General features: G+C 35.6%; 1 protein-coding gene across 1 annotated transcript in view; it reads left to right on the top strand.

Annotated features, from left to right (window-relative positions):
• Positions 1-1,431: 1,431 nt before the first annotated feature.
• Positions 1,432-21,079, top strand: part of LOC138692959 (uncharacterized) — an 85,670-nt gene continuing 66,022 nt past the window's right edge. The window contains exons 1-2 of the mRNA XM_069816387.1: positions 1,432-1,609; positions 3,744-3,996. Coding sequence (XP_069672488.1) covers positions 1,536-1,609; positions 3,744-3,996 — 327 coding nt within the window. The 5' untranslated portion in view covers positions 1,432-1,535. The remainder of the gene's footprint in view (positions 1,610-3,743; positions 3,997-21,079) is intronic.

Consider the following 21,079-nt stretch of genomic DNA (forward strand, 5'->3'; position numbering starts at 1 on the left):
TGAAAAAAGAACTAAGGAAGAGACCAGTGAACTCTTTGTGTGGATGTGGCACTGTATGGAGCAGAAACATGGACATTACAACGAAGTGAAGGGAAACGACTAGAAGCATTTGAAATGTGGATATGGAGAAGAATGGAGAGTGAGAAGTGAATAGACAGAATAAGAAACGAAGCTGTATTGGGAAGAGTGGGCAAAGAAAGAATGATGCTGAAAGTTATCAAGAAGAGGAGAAGGAATTTACTGGGTCACCGGTTGAGAAGAAACTGTTTGCTGAAGGACGCACTGGAAGGAATGGTGAACGGGAGAAGAGTTCGAGACAGAAGAAGATGTCAAATAATAGACGACATTAAGATAGCCCTATATGGATCATATGCGGAGACTAAGAGGAAGGCAGAAAATAGGAAAGACTGGAGAATGCTGGGTTTGCAGTGAAAGGCCTGCCTTTGGGCAGAACACTATGAATGAATGAATTTAGAGTATGTTATGAATGAATACATAGTAAAATTTATTATATCATTTCCACTCTGTTATTTTATGTATTTAAATATTTTACGGATGCAGAAATGTATTATTTTAAGGATGCATTCTAATTAGTTAATTTACTTGGGAAGTAAATATCGACTTCAGATGACAAATGAGTTTACTAACGAAACTATTTCAAGTTTATCCGCAGTCTAGTATATAGTCACAAAGCTTGAGTTGTGAGGGTACTAGGAACAATAGACTGCGCAGGTACTATTCCGCATTGTCTGTAATGAGGCGATAGTAGCGATCCTAGTGGCTAGCAACTATCTTTGGATACATATTTACTACGTATTGAGCTTCGTAACTGTATATACTAGACTGTGGTTTATCCATTTGTTATAATATTTTTTTGTTTCTGACATCTCATGGTTAGATAGTTCGCTTACAAAATCAGAAAATTGAAGAAAGTAATCCCAAAACGCGTTACGTCCATTTTTATGGAAGGATTGGGCTAGTTTTTTTATCAATCGGTGTACGGACTAAGTGAGTTTTCAACCAAAATGCACAATAATTCACACTTTCAGGCAAGGATTGGCGATGTTTTAGAAAGAAAGAAGTTTAAAGTATAATGTTAAAGGTCTCAACATAATCATATATGTATAAATCATAAAATTTCCAAATGGCCTGAGCAAGTTTCTTCAATTCTAGGTCAGATATCTCTGAACGCCAGTGTACACGTTAAATTAACACAAACATTTCGTTGGCATCTGTAGCTCCAGGAATGGCTTTACAGAGTTGAGTGAAGTTGTAGACGTCATTGAGTTTCAACCGTATTACTGAGTTCCGCGTATTCGTTAGTACTGATGAGATCTAACCGTATTATTGAGTTCAGTGAGCCATATTTTTCCATTGTTAATAAAAGACAGTCGATATTCATTTATTTTACAACAACGGAACATACTAGGCTCAAGAAAAATTGACCGGTGAGCTTTCCGGGCGGTTCTAAATTCATAAAGTTTTGGCCACAAAATTCAAAATTAACTAGTGTACAGTTTTACAAATTTAAGAAAATGGATCGTAAAGCAGCAAGAAGGCAAGCTGTTCTCGAAGTATTTAAGGAGTTTCTGAATCATCTAGATGACAGGTAAGATAAATGTACAAATCATTTGTATCAATATTTTTATAGGTATCAGATCGATCAAGGGTATGCGTAACTTTTATAATATACAGTGTGTTAATAAAGTAAGAGCTAATATTTCATAGTAAACACACAAAATCAATACCGATACGAATGACACATGCCGTAGAAAATGCCAATCATCCACATATGTCGGTTTTGCGCTCACAGCATACCTCATCACCATCCCTATCATCATTCGTATTTATTTATTTAATTTTGTGCTTCCTATGTATATTTTATAGCCTTTAGTTTGGATTTTTAAGGATAGTTCTAGTTTATTTACATGTTTTTTTCAGCTTGTTTAGGTTAATGTTTTGGTAACAATTCCGTCAAAGACATACACATCATTCCATACTGGATAAGTAAAGCTACATCTTTAGCACGATCATTTCATCCAGAGAGCATCCGTTTTTGGTGCAAGAATAACTCCTTTTACATGGTTCTTAATTGCAGTTGTAATCAAATAATTAAAATAGTATCATCCAGAGAGCATACATTTTTGTGCAAATATAATTCATTTATGTTTATAGTTATTGTACTAGAATAATTAAAATACGATAATTTGGTCCAGAGAGCATCATTTTTAGTTCAAGGACAATTCGTTTAACATGTGTCTAAATGAGTCTTGAGTACATTCTTTAATAAATCGCTCGAAACCAACGTGAACATAGCGTGGAATATGTACAATGATAATTCTTTTCTGTTGGCCCATTGTGCATCATTATTTACGTAAACAAAGACAAACAATAACTAACATAACACATGAACATTGTTTTAAGAAATACAGGAAACAAACATGAATAATATTCATCGTTCTTAGTGATCTTGAGATAGCAAATAACAATAAAATATGTATAAAATAGAAATTGCATACCGGTGAGCATATAATAAACAGTAAGTGGAAAATATTGTAAGTAATAAAAATGTACCCATGTATTGTGGGTCCCTATCACCACGGCATGGCGCGTCCTCAGGTTGCGGATAGAGGAGACGGCCTCCAGATATGGAGAGTAGCTACGAATATATTGAATAAGCAATCGTGGACAGCCGCTAAGGGGTGGTCCTCCAGCTTGGGGGTTGGGCGAAGGGTTAACAATCTATCACCGTAAAAATCAGCTTGTTACGAATCCATGCAATAAATAGAGGAACAGAGATTAAAGATGTCTGAGAATAAGGTTCTTAGGAAAATATTTGGGGCTAAGAGGGATGAAGTTACACGAGAATGGAAAAAGTTATACAACGCAGAACAGCACACGTTGTATTCTTCACCTGACATAATTAGGAACATTAAATCCAGACGTTTGAGATGAGCAGGGCATGTAGCACGTATAAGCGAATCCAGAAATGCATATAGAGTGTTAGTTGGGAGACCGGAGGGAAAAAGATCTTTGGGGAGGCCGAGACGTAGATTGGAGGATAATAATATTAAAATGGACTTGAGGGAGGTGGGATATGATAATAGAGACTGGATTAATCTTGCATAGGATAGGGACCGATGGCGGTTTATGTGAGGGCGGCAATGAACTTGCGGGTTTCTTAAAAGCCATTTGTAAGTAAATAATACAAATCTACACATTACGGAATAATTAATAAAATTTTGTTCTATCGTGATGCTTTTAGCTTATTTAGGTTAAAGTGTCATTTTTCTCATACGCGATTTTTTATTTATGTTAGGTTTGGATTTTCTCCGGTCAGCTTTAGCTACTTATGTGACTTTTTGTTTACGATAGATTTTGATTTCTCAGAAGAGTTTTAGCTTGTTATGTGATTTATTGTTTAGGTTAGATTTGATTTTCTTAGGCTAATTTTGGATTCTTTACGTGACTTTAGATTAACTTAGGTTAGGTTTCGTTTTCTTAGGCTAGTTTTAACTAGTTTAAGCGAGATTTTGTTTAGGTTATGTTTGGTTTCCGCATATGTTTATGTGACTTGTTATTTAGGTTGGGGATTGGTTTTTTCAGGATAATTTTACCTTGTTCCCGTGTTTTTTGGTTTAGGTAAGGTTCTCAGCGTAGTTATCTCAGCCATGATTTAGTTTCTCCCATTCTCTTCTTTACAGTGCATATATTTATACAGCGTCTTTCTTTTAACTGTGCAGTTGTGCAGTAAAAGGCCCGGCTGTTTGCCCCGCCGGTCCCTGTGGCGGTGGCGGAGGCCCTGGAGGCGGATTTGGCGGTGGAGTCGGCGGTGCATATGCACAACTAGCTCAACAGTTCCAGAACAATCAACCAACGAAAATATGGCAGCCACCTCGAGAATTCGACTGGAAGGACCCCTCCAAGAGACCCCTCATTACTTTCCCCGACAGAGAAGTCCAGAGTCGAAGCCACGACAAGGGAATCGACAGACAGGTTGTACTCTCCAGTTAACAGAACCGTCTCGTGGATTGGTAGAGCGTGGTGCAAAAAGTATTGCGGGATTGCTTTGCAGTAAACCACTTTTCCAACACGGAGCGGGTCTAACGCAAAGTATCTGTAGATTTGCGCTTTGCTTCGGCTTTAAGTAGAATGCTGTAACATTTTACTCACCAATAGTAATGCCCGATTTCTAGAACGTCAGTTCTCTGTACATTATATAGAGTTACCTACGATTTAACATGCTGATATATTTAAAATTACCTCTGTTATGTACATGTACGTATTATCTCACTTGACGATATGTGTCAGAGGAAGAACCATTGTTTGTATGCATCTGAAGTCTGATTAGTGGAACATGTAGCTCATTGATGGTGGGGGGAATGGAACTGGCCATTCTACCCCATTATCTCTGGCCTAATTGCCTCATAAGTGTGCCTCCTTGTGAGGTTCGGACAGTTGACTAAACAACAAACATATATTTTAAGGGTACTCATGAGTGAATTTTGAAGAAATTCTCTCAAAAATCACAATCTATTAAAAAATAGCACCACCAGTAGGGTAGCGCCATTTTTAAAGTCCATACGCCAATTTTAAAAGTCCCGTGGTGCTTTAAATTCCAGATGAGACACGTTCAGTTTTGCACTGTTTTCTCACACTTTAAATTTTCATTTCTATAAAATACTCTTTGCGACGCAGATTTTGTTGAGATGGATTGGGTTATTTTACGACGCTTTATCAACATCTAAGTTATTTAGCGTCTGAATGAAATGAAGGTGATTAATGGCGGTGAAATGAGTCCGGGGTCCAGCACCGAAAGTTATCCAGCATTTGCTCGTATTGGGTTGAGGGAAAACCCCGGAAAAAAACTCAACCAAGTAACTTGCCCCAATCGGGATTCGAACCCGGGCCACCTGGTTTCGCGGCCAGACGCGCTGACCGTTACTTCACAGGTGTGGACGCAGATTTTGTAATAGACAGACTTCCAAACTTGGTATTTAAGTTCATAGATATGTAGTGAATAAAAATTGGTTTTACGGTGAATACAATTTAAAAATAGGCTATATATTTTTTTTTTTTTCAGTTTCTTAATAGTATTTATTTATTTTTTAAGAAAAAATACAATATTTAAAAACTTCTAGAGCCTTATCTAATCAATCTACATGGAAATCCAGGGAAATTTAAATAAGAATATGGGTGGTGAGCCTATTCGCAAATTGAGAACGAAAAAAGAAAATTGTTACGCAAAGAACTTTTTGAGTCACTCCCCCCCCCCGAAATATAACATTGCCCATAACTTGTGAACCATGAGAGCTACAACGACAAATTTTTGTGAGTTCTTTAGTTATATTAGTATACACGTACGGTACAAATTAAAAAAATTTAGCTTTCACAGTTTAGAATTTCGTAATTTAACTCATTGTTATTACTCGACCAAGGCCAGTGGAGTCCTGCAGCCCGGAGCCGTGGCGCTACTGCTCCTACGTTCGTAATACCGCATCGCGATAGTTCACATTACGCCCGCGACTCCACTCGCCTTGATCGAGTAATACCTTTAAAATGAGTTACCGAAAGAACAATCGCAAACTTTACAGTTATCAGAGCTTCAACTAGTAACTCTGCATCGATCTGCGGTTACCTGACTGTTAGTAATGATTTGAACAAATACCGATATATGTCGCCACTGAAATAATTTTTAGAGAACTAGGCCTATAGAGTGGAAGTGAAATAACCCTGCAAATTTTCAAAATGAATAATATATTTTTTTCCTAAATATTTAACACCTTCTTATTCGTAACTATTACGAGTAGAATTTATTGTGATTCCATATCGATTAAAAATCTAATAAAGAATAATATATTCTTCAGGCATATTTCAATTACGTAAGCGGTTTTCGTGTAAATTTAATTTATAAACAACTAATTTCAAGCCACTGAATGGTGCGAACAGATTGCAAAGTTGTAGCCAGAGAGAGAGAGGTGGAAGATGGTTCAACTAGGAAGACAGACCTGAGTTGTTCACCTCTTACTTCTGTATTACGAGAAGAAAGAGCAGTGTGTTAGCGGCGATGTTGCCAGACTGCTGAAATTTTCAACTTAATTTTCTAATTAACCGTGCATTTAATTTAATCACAAAACGTAATATAGGTTTTCTATTCATTTAAGTGAACCCTATCGTTCCTTTCAATCTGCAAGAAAATTTCACTTCCATCTTATGTAATAACTAGAGCTCTGATAATTATGTAAATAATACATATTGTCACTTCTATGTCCATTTAAAATTATATGCAAATTAGGTACTTTTAAGTATCATGGTAGATGTCTGAAGCACATATTTTTACACATTTTGTACTTCAGAATACTTAAATATATATTTCAGCATGTTTACTTAAAAATACAGTACATATTCTTATTTTTTTTTTAAGAAATCCAACAGTCACAAACAGATATTTTTTCCTATACAAGCGAAATTTTACTAACATTTTGTAGTTATTTTCTGCAACATCGTGTTACCATGTTTTATGTGTTAATTCATACCGACACCGGCAAACATTCTAATTCTACAGATTAAGAATTTTAGTGTGAATAACAGTACAGAGGTTTTATACCAATATTTATTATTAATTATTTTTAATTGGCGATGACAAATATGTATATTTTTAATCAAGCATTTATTTTGTAGGCCTAACTTGTAAGTGCGTTATTTGTTAATCTTTAGCATATTACTCATAGAAGACAATATATTTCCGCTTGAATTTTATACGTACTTATTTCTTAATTTTCAAGCACTTAAAAATAAATATGTATGGAATTTTAAGCATTTAATTACCTGAGCCCTAATAATAACCGATAATAAGCCTAATAAAAATAAAACTGGAGTCTACAGTTCACTGAGTTAGTTATAGTTTCAACGCTTTAGCATTTTGATTATGTAAATCACGGTATAGGGCCGCGTTTAGTAGCGAGCTGGACTCCATAGTCCTGATTATAACGTAATCGCGATAAGCGAGATGTATTCTAAACATACTGCAGTTGTTGGTACCAGCTTACAAAAAACATTTGCTCTATGTCTGCAGCACAAGTAGGCCTATTATTAGAATTCCGATAAGGAGAACAAGACTACGCTCTATGGATGTAGTGACAAATCTTTATTTATGATTATAAGCTCATTGCCAAGTGTTGTGTACTGCAAACGTCCTTACGACGTTATTGAACTTAAACAATGTAAAATATAAATGTAGACATAGACTATCCCAGTTGAATATTGTGAGAATTGGCAGTTAAATACCATTTTTAAATTATATATATATATATAGTTTTCTGCCCAAGGCCAGGTCTTTCAATGCAAACCCAGCAAGGTACAGATTTGATAAACAGACAGTATTAGATATCCTCGTCATGTTTCAACATTCATTGATGAAAAATAATCAAAGAGCATTATCTAATCCACCAATTATTCAATTTCTTACTTCATCGCGATTTTACGCTACAAGTAATTGATGGCTTAATATTCATTTGACTATTTAATTCTATAGAAAATATGTGGTGAATGTTACTTATGTCACCCCCACTATAGGAGACAGGCCAGTTTTTACACTAATCCTAAACATCTTGACGGGATAATAAAAACCTAAACTAACCTAACCTACCCTAAGTGCGTCGGTGTCTATTCCAAAATCGGCGGAAGTCGCTCAACGCTCGTTTAACCAATATTCGTTCAGTGGGCGGTGGATACTCTACATTGACCAAATATGTTATACAGTTGGATATGCAGTTAATTTTTAATCCTGCGGTCGCCATAATAATGTTTTCTGCATATTGATTTCAATTAATTTCAAGTAGTTTCTGCAGACATGCAGGGAATAACTCTGCCAACTGTTAGAAGGACAATATGTCTCTTTCATAGACTGTCATTAGTGGCATCTTGTTATCTTCCGTATCTTTAGAATAAAATTAGTTTATAATGAAATAATTCGAGGGCTTAATGTGACCTTAACGTAAGTACAATCGATGTTTTATTCACAACAACAATCTTAACAGGCAATACTATTTCAGATGAACTGAGTATATATTATTTTAATGTACCGAAGTACATATGATATTTCCATGCAGATATTCTGCGTCATCATACGATGAAAGAGTAATGGAACGGAGAAAAATTCTCCCCGGCGCCGGGATTTGAACCCGGGTTTTCAGCTCTACGTGCTGATGCTTTATCCACTAAGCCACACCGGATACAACTCCGACGCCGGTTAGAATCGTCTCAGATTAAGCTCCAACTCTTGGGTTCCCTCTAGTGGTCGCCCTCTGCACTACGTCATAGATGTCTATCCGGTGTGGCTTAGTGGATAAAGCATCAGCACGTAGAGCTGAAAACCCGGGTTCAAATCCCGGCGCCGGGGAGAATTTTTCTCCGTTCCATTACTCTTACATCGTATGATGACGCAGAATATCTGCATGGAAATATCATATGTACTTCGGTACATTAAAATAATATATATGATATGCGTAAATCACTTCGTGATTTAAGACGGCGCTTATTCCGTCGGATCCTGGCCAACTAGTCACTCATATCGAGTACACCTCAGCACATGTGTGGACTTCGGTCCTGCGTTCATAGACATCTATGACGTAGTGCAGAGGGCGGCCACTAGAGGGAACCCAAGAGTTGGAGCTTAATCTGAGACGATTCTAAACGGCGTCGGAGTTGTATCCGATGTGGCTTAGTGGATAAAGCATCAGCACGTAGAGCTGAAAACCCGGGTTCAAATCCCGGCGCCGGGGAGAATTTTTCTCCGTTCCATTACTCTTTCATCGTATGAACTGAGTAGCTTAATATCAAAGGCGGACATCTGACCTCAGATCGAAATTTAGATAATGTGGATTCTTATACATTTTTTCATGCTATTTTCAGTTATGGTGAACTATATGCAAACTCTAGCACTACATCTATAAAAATAAATTGTGAAACAAAAAGTGCTTCTAGATCAAAACTATGTAGACAACAGATGTCCGTCTTTGATATACCATCATGTTTTGTAGTTGCGAATTTTATTGTATTACATAAGAGTAGAAGACTGTTCGAAACTGAATTACGATTTTTTATGACCAAATAGAAGAACGAATTATTATCGACTGGTGTAAAGATCTAAAAATATCTATTTTTGTACTTGTGTTAGTTTCACACTAAGCCCACGAATAATTATGTAAAGCTGCAAACAGTGTTGCCAACTCAGAATTCCATTTACCGCTGCACAAGCTGCACTGTAGTTTAAAAACTCCAGATTTTTCTTAACACATTATTTCCAAATTTGAAATAAAAACTATATAGTTTTAGGAATTGGAGAATTTTAGGTTTCAAATTTAAAAAAAAATTATCACCATCATCATCATATTCGTCACGTATTAGACCCTACAGGATCTGTTACGGCCTCATGCTAGCGCTTTCGTGGTCTTCCCAATTTCCTCTTTCCTCTTGGTACATAAGTAAGAATCTGTTTAGGCCATCTAGTGCGATCCATCCTTTCGACATGTTTTTTCCACTGAAGTCGATATTGTTGAACAAAATTAACTATAGGATCCATTTTTAGTTCCTGCAATATGTCCACTTTTTTACGGTGTTCCAGCAAAGAGCATCCCGCTGTTCGTCTCATGAACCTCATTCCAGCTGTCGTCAGCCTTGGCTCATCAGCTTTTCTGATTGTCCATGCCTCGCTACCGTAAAAAAAACCGTGGTGCAACCTGATCCTAAACAGACGAGGCTCTGGGGACCGAGTCACAGCGGTATAACTGTTCCAACCCATATGGAGGAAATGCCATATAAACGCCTGTCCAGAAGGCTATTAAGGTAGCAGCCCTACCACTGGACTACTGTGCGACAGGCTTGTAACCTATCCACAGGAACTCTATATTACATTCAAGTCTCATAATATTAACAACCGGAAAAAAAAAAAAATTGTAATATTTATAATACTCTGGAAATTGAAATAACACTCACCTCTGTCCAGAAGCTTGTTGTGAATGGCAATATTATGTTGTCGAACAACAGAATAACACTCGCTACTCTTTCTGTGTGTATAATTATCAGCATGAGTAATTAAATCTGAATATTTTGCATTTAATATCACTTACACCATTTACACCGAGCTTTCGAACTATCATCGGTAACTTATTCCACCTAATCTTTCAACGCATTGTTTTTTTAACACATCTCTAAACTTTTGTACGCATGTAGTTTTGTGCGGCACATTTCTTCAACATTTAATGAAGTAGATCAAGAATATACTGGACACTTCGGAAATAATCACATTCACAATCACACCAGTCGGTTCCAAATCTGATTTCACACTGAGGTGGAGACATGTCTGCCAACAATGAGTCTGGTTTTAAGTTTTATGTATATCTGTGTTACATAAACTTCAATGCTGAATGATAAATTAAATAATAACCTATATAATATATCATAAATGAAAAATAATAATAATTCAGTTCATTATCTATTCTTTATGATTAAATACATAAATTCGTTTACAAAAACAATACATACATTAGATTAAGAGGTTAACGAATACGGAATACTTATTTGCACAACAACAATGGATGAGGAATGAAATGGACGTGGTTGCACCAAATCGAGTTAACATAAAATGTCGATATTGTATACTCGCACAATGAAAAAGTGTGATAATACCGTACTAAACTCTGGTTTAATTATGGTTAACTAACATTGTCCGCAAGTACATATAAAAAATTATAACATCTTTACAGAAAAAAACTTAAAAATATCTTCTCTCTCTACATCATAGAAACGACAAATAAATAGCTAGCCGCTGACGGTAAAATTCTGTAGCTGACCATAGTCCTGAAAACACCAGATTTAGCTACAAAACTGCTGACTTGGCAACACAGTGCAAGAACGGCTAACAATCGCTTAACATGTACCGATGTTCAATTGTTTAATTGATTTGTCTCAAAAGATAGCTTTGATTGTGACGATGCTTAGTCGATTTCAACTATCTAATAATTTAATGTTTTTATGCTCGACCATGCCGAAATGAAGTAATTATACACCTGGTAGCAGTTCTTTAATGCATGTCATTAAAGTTCAGGTTTTCGATTATTCTCGGATATGCAATCGAAAGACGAGGGAAACGTCACGGAGGCTGGAAATCCAATACTGTCGCAGAAGGTTATGTTCTGTTACTATAATAATTAGCGTTAATTGTAAATAATATTCAAATAAATTCAATTTGTCATCTCGTTTTTCAATTCTAAATCAATTTCCAGGTTATACATTCTCTGCATTACATCAAGGTCAATGACATTATTATTGTTACTCGGAAAAAATTAATTACTTTCGCGTCTGCGCACATCTCACAATTCAAGAGCTATGAACAAGGTCACTTCCGATCTTCTGTCAGATACAAATAAAATGTATACTTCTGAATAATTTCAAGTTAGAAATATGGTCGAGCATAAAAAGTCGTATGAAACTTGCCTATAATGGTAATTAAGACGCTCGTATGAAAATTATGAAACGAGCGCAAGCGAGTCTCATAAACAAACATACTTGCGTTTTAATTACTATCATTATAGGCTCGTTGCATAATGTACTATTAAAAAACTAATCTCAGGAAAATAGCTTTCCACTTCGCCATGTTTGCTAAATTTCTCGGAAAACGATATAATTTCGTATCGGAATATCTTTTGTAGCCCAGTGTACCATTCTTCTTATTCAGAAGGCAATTTTTTCATGTATATAATGTTTATTTAACATTCGAAAATCCCATTAGAACATCCATTAGGAGGAGTATTTTTAAATTTTGACGGGGGGAAGCAGCGAGCAGTTGTTTTGTGTTCTCCGGAAACAGAAACCTTAACATCGTAGAGAAACAACGTTTGTTGTGTGTGGTGGGGGGCTGGCGGTAGAGATGTAACTAGCTGTACGACCAGTGCACATGGCGGCTCCATTATAAATGCATCAGGAGAAACTTGGCGCTGCAATCAGATTGTAATATTCACCAGGGATGACGACTCCGACATGCAACATGTCCTTCATGTTATCTGCAGCTCCTGCCCTTTCACCGCGGCAAAACCAACTTACTGTTCTTCCCTTATTTATAAACATGAACAACGGTTACCGCCAAGTTGTAAAGTACTTGAAAGTCAATTACGAGGTACATTCGAAATGTAACAGGAAGTCAAATAATGGCGACGCTCAAGAGACAGGAATACAGGATAACTCATAAGCAACTCCGAGGTTTCGGAAGTCGTTGGCAATAACCATAATAATAGACACAGCAGACACTCTGATATGAGCACAGTCTAGTATATACAGTCGCGAAGCTTGGGGTGATTTTTTTGCATTTCTCGCGATAGTTGCTAGCCGCTTGGAGCGCTGTGTGTACTAGGAACAATAGACTGTCACTGGCATCGTGATCTAATACAGGCAGACCATGTGACTCGCTTAACCAGATCACGGAGGGCGGCGTTTCAACCATATAAATTAATTGGAATGCATCAAAAGTAACATATATTTCTCTAAAATATAGTGTAATTGCATTAATAAAATTTAAAACAATGATTAGGAGACACTTCAGACATAATTCCTTGCGAGTTAAGGTGTAATAATATTTTTGGTGTGAAAATTACGTTGTTCGTATGTGTAATAGACCTACCTGCCTTTATTTCGATTAAATATTGCGAAACTATTGTACATTCATTTATGCACGATTCAATAATTTTCAGTTGCACCGCACGAATATTTAGATATGTTGAAATTATAGGTTATGTTTACTGTCCCAGTTGCCCCTTTCTGTCTAATTTTAGTGGTCTCCAATGCCCTGCCATTCATATGGAAATATTATAGGTTATGTTTACTATATCTTATATTCCTAAATTCGCAATTATACATTATAATTAAGCATAATGTCATGTATCATACTCCGTACATTCAATTTGTCTGTATCTTAATACTACGATTGAGTATTTAATTATTGTATTTATCTACTACCTAAGAGACGAAGTAACAATCGTACGTACACTAATTTCATAAGAGTGGTATGATAAATGTTCTGTCTTTATCAAGGAAGGTAGATGTGCTATATTAAAATCACAATATAAATTATTTTTTATTAAACCTCAAAATAGCTTCCATTCTAAACTTAAAATGTTGACACGAACAGATTATGTTAACATGTAAAATTCTCTTCGCATTAATATAACACCATTTTGTAATTATTTCTGCAACATATTATGCAACAAGAAGTAAAGGGAACTTATGGACACATTACACTAAATAAAGCTTAGCTATGATACGCAATAATGTTATAATACAATAATTCACTGAGCTCCATACGCTGACATAGAAAACCCGAACATATATTACGGCCTGGTCTAGATCGACTGTGCCGTATTTCGTATTGTTGTGAAAAGTTGTGTAAACTGTGAAATGTTCGTTACCGGTTGTAATAACTGTAAATGGCTAAAATACGATAATTTGAGTAATAATATGGGACAAGGAGACGTTTGTTTCACTATAAATTGTAAGAAAAAGAGGCCATTCCGAAAGATCCAGGAAGGTGAGTTTATAAAATATAATATATACTTTATGAAAATAATATATAAACCTTATGTATTTCGTATTTCAATAGTGGAAGGAAGGTGTTAATTTTTCAAAAGAACACGATATCAAAAGTACAATACATTTTATCGTCTGCTAGGGAAAGGGTCTGTGATGAGGCGATAGTAGCGATCCTGGTGGATAGCAACTATCTATGGATGCATATTTCAACTGTCTATGTTTGCATATTTAGTAAGTATTGATCTTCTAAACTGTATATACTAAACTGTGTATGTACTGTAAATCTCTCCAACATTACTTTAGTAATAAGCTCCATGGCATACTTGTAGATTTAGCCACTAGGAGGCAGTCATAACGAAAACATGGCGTTCACTGGTGAAAAGAAAGCTTTTTGCGTCTTAGAATTCTCTAAACGTCAGTCGGCTGTCACGGTCATATTACAGTCTAGTATATAACACGGAAATTTTACTTGGAGCAAGTAAAGAGAGAGGTTTGGAAGTAAATCCCGAAAAGACAAAGTATAATATATTATGATTATGTCTCGTGACCAGAATATTGTACGAAATGGAAACATAAAAATTGGAGATTTATCCTTCGAATAGGTGGAAAAATTCAAGTATCTTGGAGCAACAGTAACAAATATAAATGACACTCGGGAGGAAATTAAACGCAGAATAAATATGGGAAATGCCTGTTATTATTCGGTTGAGAAGTTTTTGTCATCTAGTCTGCTGTCAAAAAATCTGAAAGCTAGAATTTATAAAACAGTTACATTACCGGTTGCTCTGTATGGTTGTAAAACTTGGACTCTCACTTTGAGAGAGGAACAGAGATTAAGGATGTTTGAGAATAAAGTTCTTAGGAAAATATTTGGGGCTAAGAGGGATAAAGTTACAGGAGAATGGAGAAAGTTACACAATGCAGAACTGCACACATTGTTTTCTTCACCTGACATAATTAGGAACATTAAATCCAGACGTTTGAGATGGGCTAGACATGTAGCACGTATGGGCGAATCAAGAAATGTATATAGAGTGTTAGTTGGGAAACCGGAGGGAAAAAGACCTTTAGGGAGGCCGAGATGTAGATGGAAGGATAATATTAAAATGGATTTGATGGAGGTGGAATATGATGATGATAGAGACTGGATTAATCTTGCACAGGATAGGGACCGATGGCGGGCTTATGTGAGGGCTGCAATGAATCTGCGATTTCTTAAAAGCCATTTGTAAGTAAGTAAGAGAGACATGTATCTACTATCGGAAGACACACTGTGCGGGTGTCTCTACTGCCCCACGATATATCTTGTAACACTTTTTCGGTATTTCGTGACATCTTGCACGCCCTCTCTGTCTTACAAGCCACCTTCCAAAAATGTGTTTTAATATTTTCGATTTAACAGTACAAGCACATGGCTTCACAAACGACAAATCTAGGCATAGAGTCAACAACGCTCTTACTTATAGGTGCCTTGGCTTTCATGCAACTTTCAAGCTATACCTTGTGCGTAAATAGCGTCCAGTATGAATGCAATTTGAATTCGTGAAAGGTCGGGAACAAGCCTCTTTGTGTGGACCTGAACGGCATGTTTCGTTGTGTGCATTATGTTCGTCGAGTGACCTTGAACTTTCCACGCTGTAGATATGTATCACGCAGAAAGGGAAGCTGTTAACTGGAACCTAAGCATCACGAACTGGGGTTAAGACTCGCGCGGAAAAGACTCAGGATCTGGAAGCGTCAAACATTACTGTAGAATCTTTTATTTGCATAATTAAAGGAATCTCGTTTACAGAAAAAATAATTAAGTCTATACTTCGTCCCATAATGTTTGACAGGAGAAGTAAAACATTGCCGGCAGAGGAGAGAAGTATAATTGTTATTCAACCAATGGCAGATGTCTCATTCCACGCTTATCTTGAAATTGAGCGGGGGTTAAACGCTTCAGTCCGCCACTTCAAATCAAGTGTGGAATGAGATTGGTTGAAAAGCAATTATACGTCTCTCCTCTACCGGCAATGTTTACATTTCCTGTCAGACATTATGGAACGAAATATAGATAAAAAAAATATGAGAATGTAGTATAGGAATTTGAAGTGAAAAATTTTATCGTGTAAAAAAATAAACAGGAAAAATACAATATTAAGATTTATATTAAATACATTTTTCGCTCTGGTGTTCCAATTTCTGTTCCTTTGTATCTATATTTTTTATATTCATATCGTTTCATTTGTCTTTGTATCCATTGATTTATTTTAAATTTATTATACAACAAATAGAAACAAAAGTTATGGCTTAAAAGGGACCAATACCTGTCACAGTTAAAATAGTAATAGATTCCAAAATAATAGAGCAGGTAAACATCTTCATATATTTGGGATATCAGATCACATATAATGAAAACAAACATGTATAGATGAAAAAATTAACAATTTTCGATATTTCTGTGGCACTTTGCAACGTACATTAAGGGAAAGAGTGAGGAAAGAAACTATACTGAAATTGTATGAAGTAATAGCTTTGTCCCTTTGCTTTATGGAAGTGAATGCTGGATATTGACAGCGGCCCAAATGAAGAGAACAGAATGGGTTGAGATGAAATTTCTCCGAGAACTAGCAGGATACACTCTTTTCGATCACTAACGTAATGGAGACGTAAGGGAAGAACTAAATAATACAAACTGTAAACGAAATCGTAATAAAATACAGAAACAACTGGACAGATCATGTGATGAGAATCAGAAAATGTCAAATACAAGGATTTCAAAACCAGCTCTTTACTACAACCCAACAAATCGCACAAAACTTGAAAAACCTAAGAAGAGATGGTGAGAACAATTCTTGGAGTCGGAACAGGCTAATTAGGCCTATACCTTGACGTCGATAATGATGATTATACATTTATTGAATATCTATTGTTAAACAGGATGGAAGATGTTTAATGACAGTCCTTTTAAGGGAAAAATTCTTAGCATAATATGAATGGAAAAATCCTCTGCAACAGTTTCTTCTTTTGCCGTTATATTTCCCAGAGATAATTATTTTACATGATAAATATTGATCTCATTATCTTTTAAATATATTAATAACTGCATATTTTATTACAAATGGCTTTACATTAGAGTTCTCGGTTAGAACAAATCATTTTGCATAATGTTTCTGTCATCTTTACGCTTTAAGAGCATTTTAATACTACTTTAAATCACACGTAATGGATGTTTGGCTACGCTCATCCGTCTCCTAACTTCTATAATTCTTCATTTTTTGCAGTCGTGATACCTTCCTCACATTTTCTTAAAAAAAAATCCATCACTACAACTGAGAGTCTACATTCGAAATCTGTTCTTCTCTATTGTAACCTGTGCTTTGCCCATACGTATTTTAGTTTTTCTGAATGCATAATTGGACGGAGTTACGCAATACGAGACCAAGCGCCAAAAACCTGTTTCGAGATATTGACCATTGAAATCTGTTTTTTTTTTTTTATAAAACATTTTATGCAAGAAGTATTATAACCAGAGACCGGAAGTTTAGACATTATGAATCATTAAAGTAGACAGGCAAAAAGGCATCATAAATAGCTAAAATAGGCAGGCAAAAAGGTATTATAAATAGCTAAAATACGCAATAAAAGGCAATTGCAAAAATCTTGCACTAGACCCACAACCTTGCACTTTCCACAAAGGGATTTCGGCAGCAAGAAAAGCTTTACATAAGTCGAATGCAAATTGAGATTTTCGACTCGATGTTGCAATTACTGTTGGAAGCAAAGAAATCTTCTTCCCAGTAGCCTTGGAAAGTGCATTTTTGCGTTTGTTCCCTGGATCAAATGTCCTATTTTAATTATGTAATTACTTTATATTTATTTCTAACGGGTGCAGCGGAGCGCACGGGTACGGCTAGTGGTAAGATAAGGAAATAAAATGCCAGTTTAGCTAGTTCTCTGAAGGACCAATGCATCACTGAAAATCGCAACCTAAAATTTGGAATGAACCATAATGAGATTTAGAATTTAGAAAAAAAAAAAAAACCTAATATTTCTATTCCTTTGGAAATTGAAATAACACTCACCTCTGCCCAGAAGCGTGTAGTGTTGGAAACATTTTTCCAATCCCCAAAGTTAATTTTCCGCCACTGTATCTCAGCAACTGTTGTCGAGCAACAGAAAAACACTCGCTACTCTTTTGCGTTTATCTCTATCAGGACGGGTAGTTAAATCTTAATATTTTGCATTCAATATCACCTTACACCATTTACACCGAGCTTTCCAACTATCACTGGCTTCTTGCACCCAATTTTTCAACACTATGTTTTTTCCACACATCTCTAAATGTTTGTACGTATGGAGTTTTACGCGGAATCGTTAAATAATATATCTTCAAAATTGAATGAAGTAGATCAAGAATATACTGGACACTTCGGAAATAATCAAATCACAGTCGGTTCGAAATCTGACTTCATATCGAGCTGGAGACGTGCAGTGTTGCCAACAGTTTTATAAAAATACCACTAGATGGCTTTCGAAAACCCGCGATTTTCTAACAAATATCTCTAGATTTCAATGTGTACTTATTACTATTCAATAGTAATAATAATAATAATAATAATAATAATAATAATAATAATAATAATAATAATAATGGTCAATATAGAGCATCCACCCTCCAATGTAACTACATCCGTCCGCCAATGTAACGAATATTGCACACTTTTATAATTTCCAAAGCGGCGTTATAGAGCAATTTTGAACACTTTTATCCAGCCACAACATATTTCAATTATCCTTATTGCATTATAGCCTATATGTTACCGTTAAAACCCGAAATCCGACAAAACCAGTTTCAACTAGTAAAAACTAGTTTTAAAAATGCAGATAGAAAGCGAATTTTCGTAAGATCTAGAATCAATAACAGGTTAGGTTTGGTCTGTTTAGATTTTCTTAGCCTTTTACCAAACAAAAACCTATCTATCTAAATTTAATTAAACTAGTTTTTACTAGTTGAAACTGGTTTTGACGGATTTCGGGTTTTAAGGGTAACAGCTATTTATGAAATTATCACTACATTAACACATCCATTATTTCACAAAACAGACACTGAACGAATTAAATGTAATTATGAAAGCCGTCAATAATGCTAATATGAATTTCATTTCAGAAACTTTAAAGATTAAAAACCGCTAGTATTCCAGCTAAGAGGAATAATATAATTTTACCCGCGAGACGGTTATCCAAAAAAGCTAGATTTAGTGGGAAAACCGCTGAATTGGCAACACTGGAGACGTGCCTGGCAACAATGAGTTTGGTTTTAAGTATGTCTGTGTTACATAAACTATAATGCGAAATGAAAAATTAAATAATAATTCAGTTCATTATCTATTCTCTTTATGATTAAATACATCAATTCATTTACAAAAACAATGCATGCATTAAATTAAGAGTTTAACGAATGCGCATACCTTATTTGTAGAACAACAATGGATGAGCCAGGAAATGGACGTGGTTGCACCAACTGGAGTTAACATAAAACGTTGATATTTTACACTCGCACAATGAGAAATTGTGATAATACCAAACTAAACTCTGGTTTATGATTAACTAACATTGTTGTCCGCAAGTACATATAACATCTTTACAGAAAAAAAAAACTTAAAAATATTATCTCCTTCTGCAAGAATCATCAAAAAACGCCAAATAAATAGCTAGCCGCTGACGGTAAAGTTCTGTAGTCCTGAAAACACTAGATTTAGCTACAAAACCGCTGACTTGGCAACACTGGATATGTTGCGATATGAAATATTTAGCTAGCTACATTAACGTCGAAATGAAAACTGAAAGAAAAATAACGTTAGGCCCGCATTCATTGTTGCCTTGTCAAATAAACACAAGCAATAATTAAAACGCTTACTGTTATACATTTTTGCACGGCAGCACTCATTGTTGCAAAGAGAATATGAACTGACTGAAAGACAATAATATACATTCAGTGGTCACTTTCATTGTAGCGGTTATAGAAATAAATTAAAATATAGGCCTACCTGTAGGCAATTTTAATAATAAATTAATAAATAATAGATAAATAATCAAATAAAGGCAAAAAAGCATTTATTTTGTAAATTAGGCATTTATATTAAAAAAGGCAGAAAAGGGTAACATGAAACTGTGACGTTTCAATCACAAAGGTATAATTTGTACAGATTTACTTTCAAAATGAAGATAGATTTAACACATTTAAAAAGGCATTCTGCCAAACTTCCGGTCTCTGATTATAACATTCATACTATTACACAAAACATAGCAGAAATAATACCAAAGAAGGCTAACCGATTTTTAATAAGAGACCAGCAACTGAATTAATATTTCAAAGCAAAATAAATGAATTTTATGCAATAAACAAAGTTTTGCTTATAAATAGCAGCAAAATTCAGATATCGCATTCTTGATTTTTTCCGAGTTAAATTAGCCTGCCATCAACAGATTTGTGCCAGTATCTCATTTTTTCAAATTGTCGGTTGGTCTATTATTGCGTAACTCCGTCCAATTATTTATTGTCCCACCGTATTGAATTTTGAGATTACAATTTTTCTTACTTGTTCAATATGTGTTCTTAACATCATCATCATCATCATCATCATCATCATCATCATCATCATCATCATCATTACCAGAACTATCTCATTATCATAATTATTTTCACGGCCATTTTCGTCGTAGAAACCATCTACAAACATAATTATCACCAAGCCTATTAACATCATTACAATATTAACAGTTTCCAGAACTACAAAAAATATGAATCTGTCACAGTAAACAGTGACCTAACAATGTGAAACGAACCGGAAAACATAAAAATTTAGATCACCACCTCTGCTACCTCCTCTGTATGACGCTCTGCAGAGTTGGTAATGTTCTAATTTGTTAAAATGAAATCTTGTTGGTTGACAAAGTGTGACCATTTTTTTCCCCTCGCTAAAGTAATTCATTCTGTCATATTAAACGTTTCAAAATTACAACATGCAAAAATCGACGCCATTATTTTCGCGTTTGGGGCTTAGCAGAGCGTGAGTTTGAGCAGGGCGTTAGAAATTGTCACAACGGGAAAGTCTGGCGCGTGTCAGGGGACGCAGTCCGTCGGGAGCGCTTCCGACAACGAGATAGACCTTACAAGGAGGGCATTTTGCGTGTACATTAGAGATGGCCGATATTTCACAAACCGACATTTTGTCACGGGTATTTTTTTGTCACAGATAAACCTGTGACTGATGACGCGAAATATCTGTGACAAAATATCGCTGTCGAAATCTGCTCCGTATTCAGTACTCTGTGACTGATATTTTCTCCTCTACGTCGTAGGTTTGCGCGTGCGCATGATACATTAACAGCAATCGGGCGGTAGTTTCTCCATCTTATTATAAATGATGTAGTTATTACACGATTTAAATAATAACACCATTGGTTACCAGTACTTAATCTTGTGTAAAATCCTGTCTGAACAACTGTTTTG

This window comes from Periplaneta americana, chromosome 2, assembly GCF_040183065.1.
Source record: "Periplaneta americana isolate PAMFEO1 chromosome 2, P.americana_PAMFEO1_priV1, whole genome shotgun sequence".
Taxonomy (NCBI): Eukaryota; Metazoa; Arthropoda; class Insecta; order Blattodea; family Blattidae; genus Periplaneta; species Periplaneta americana.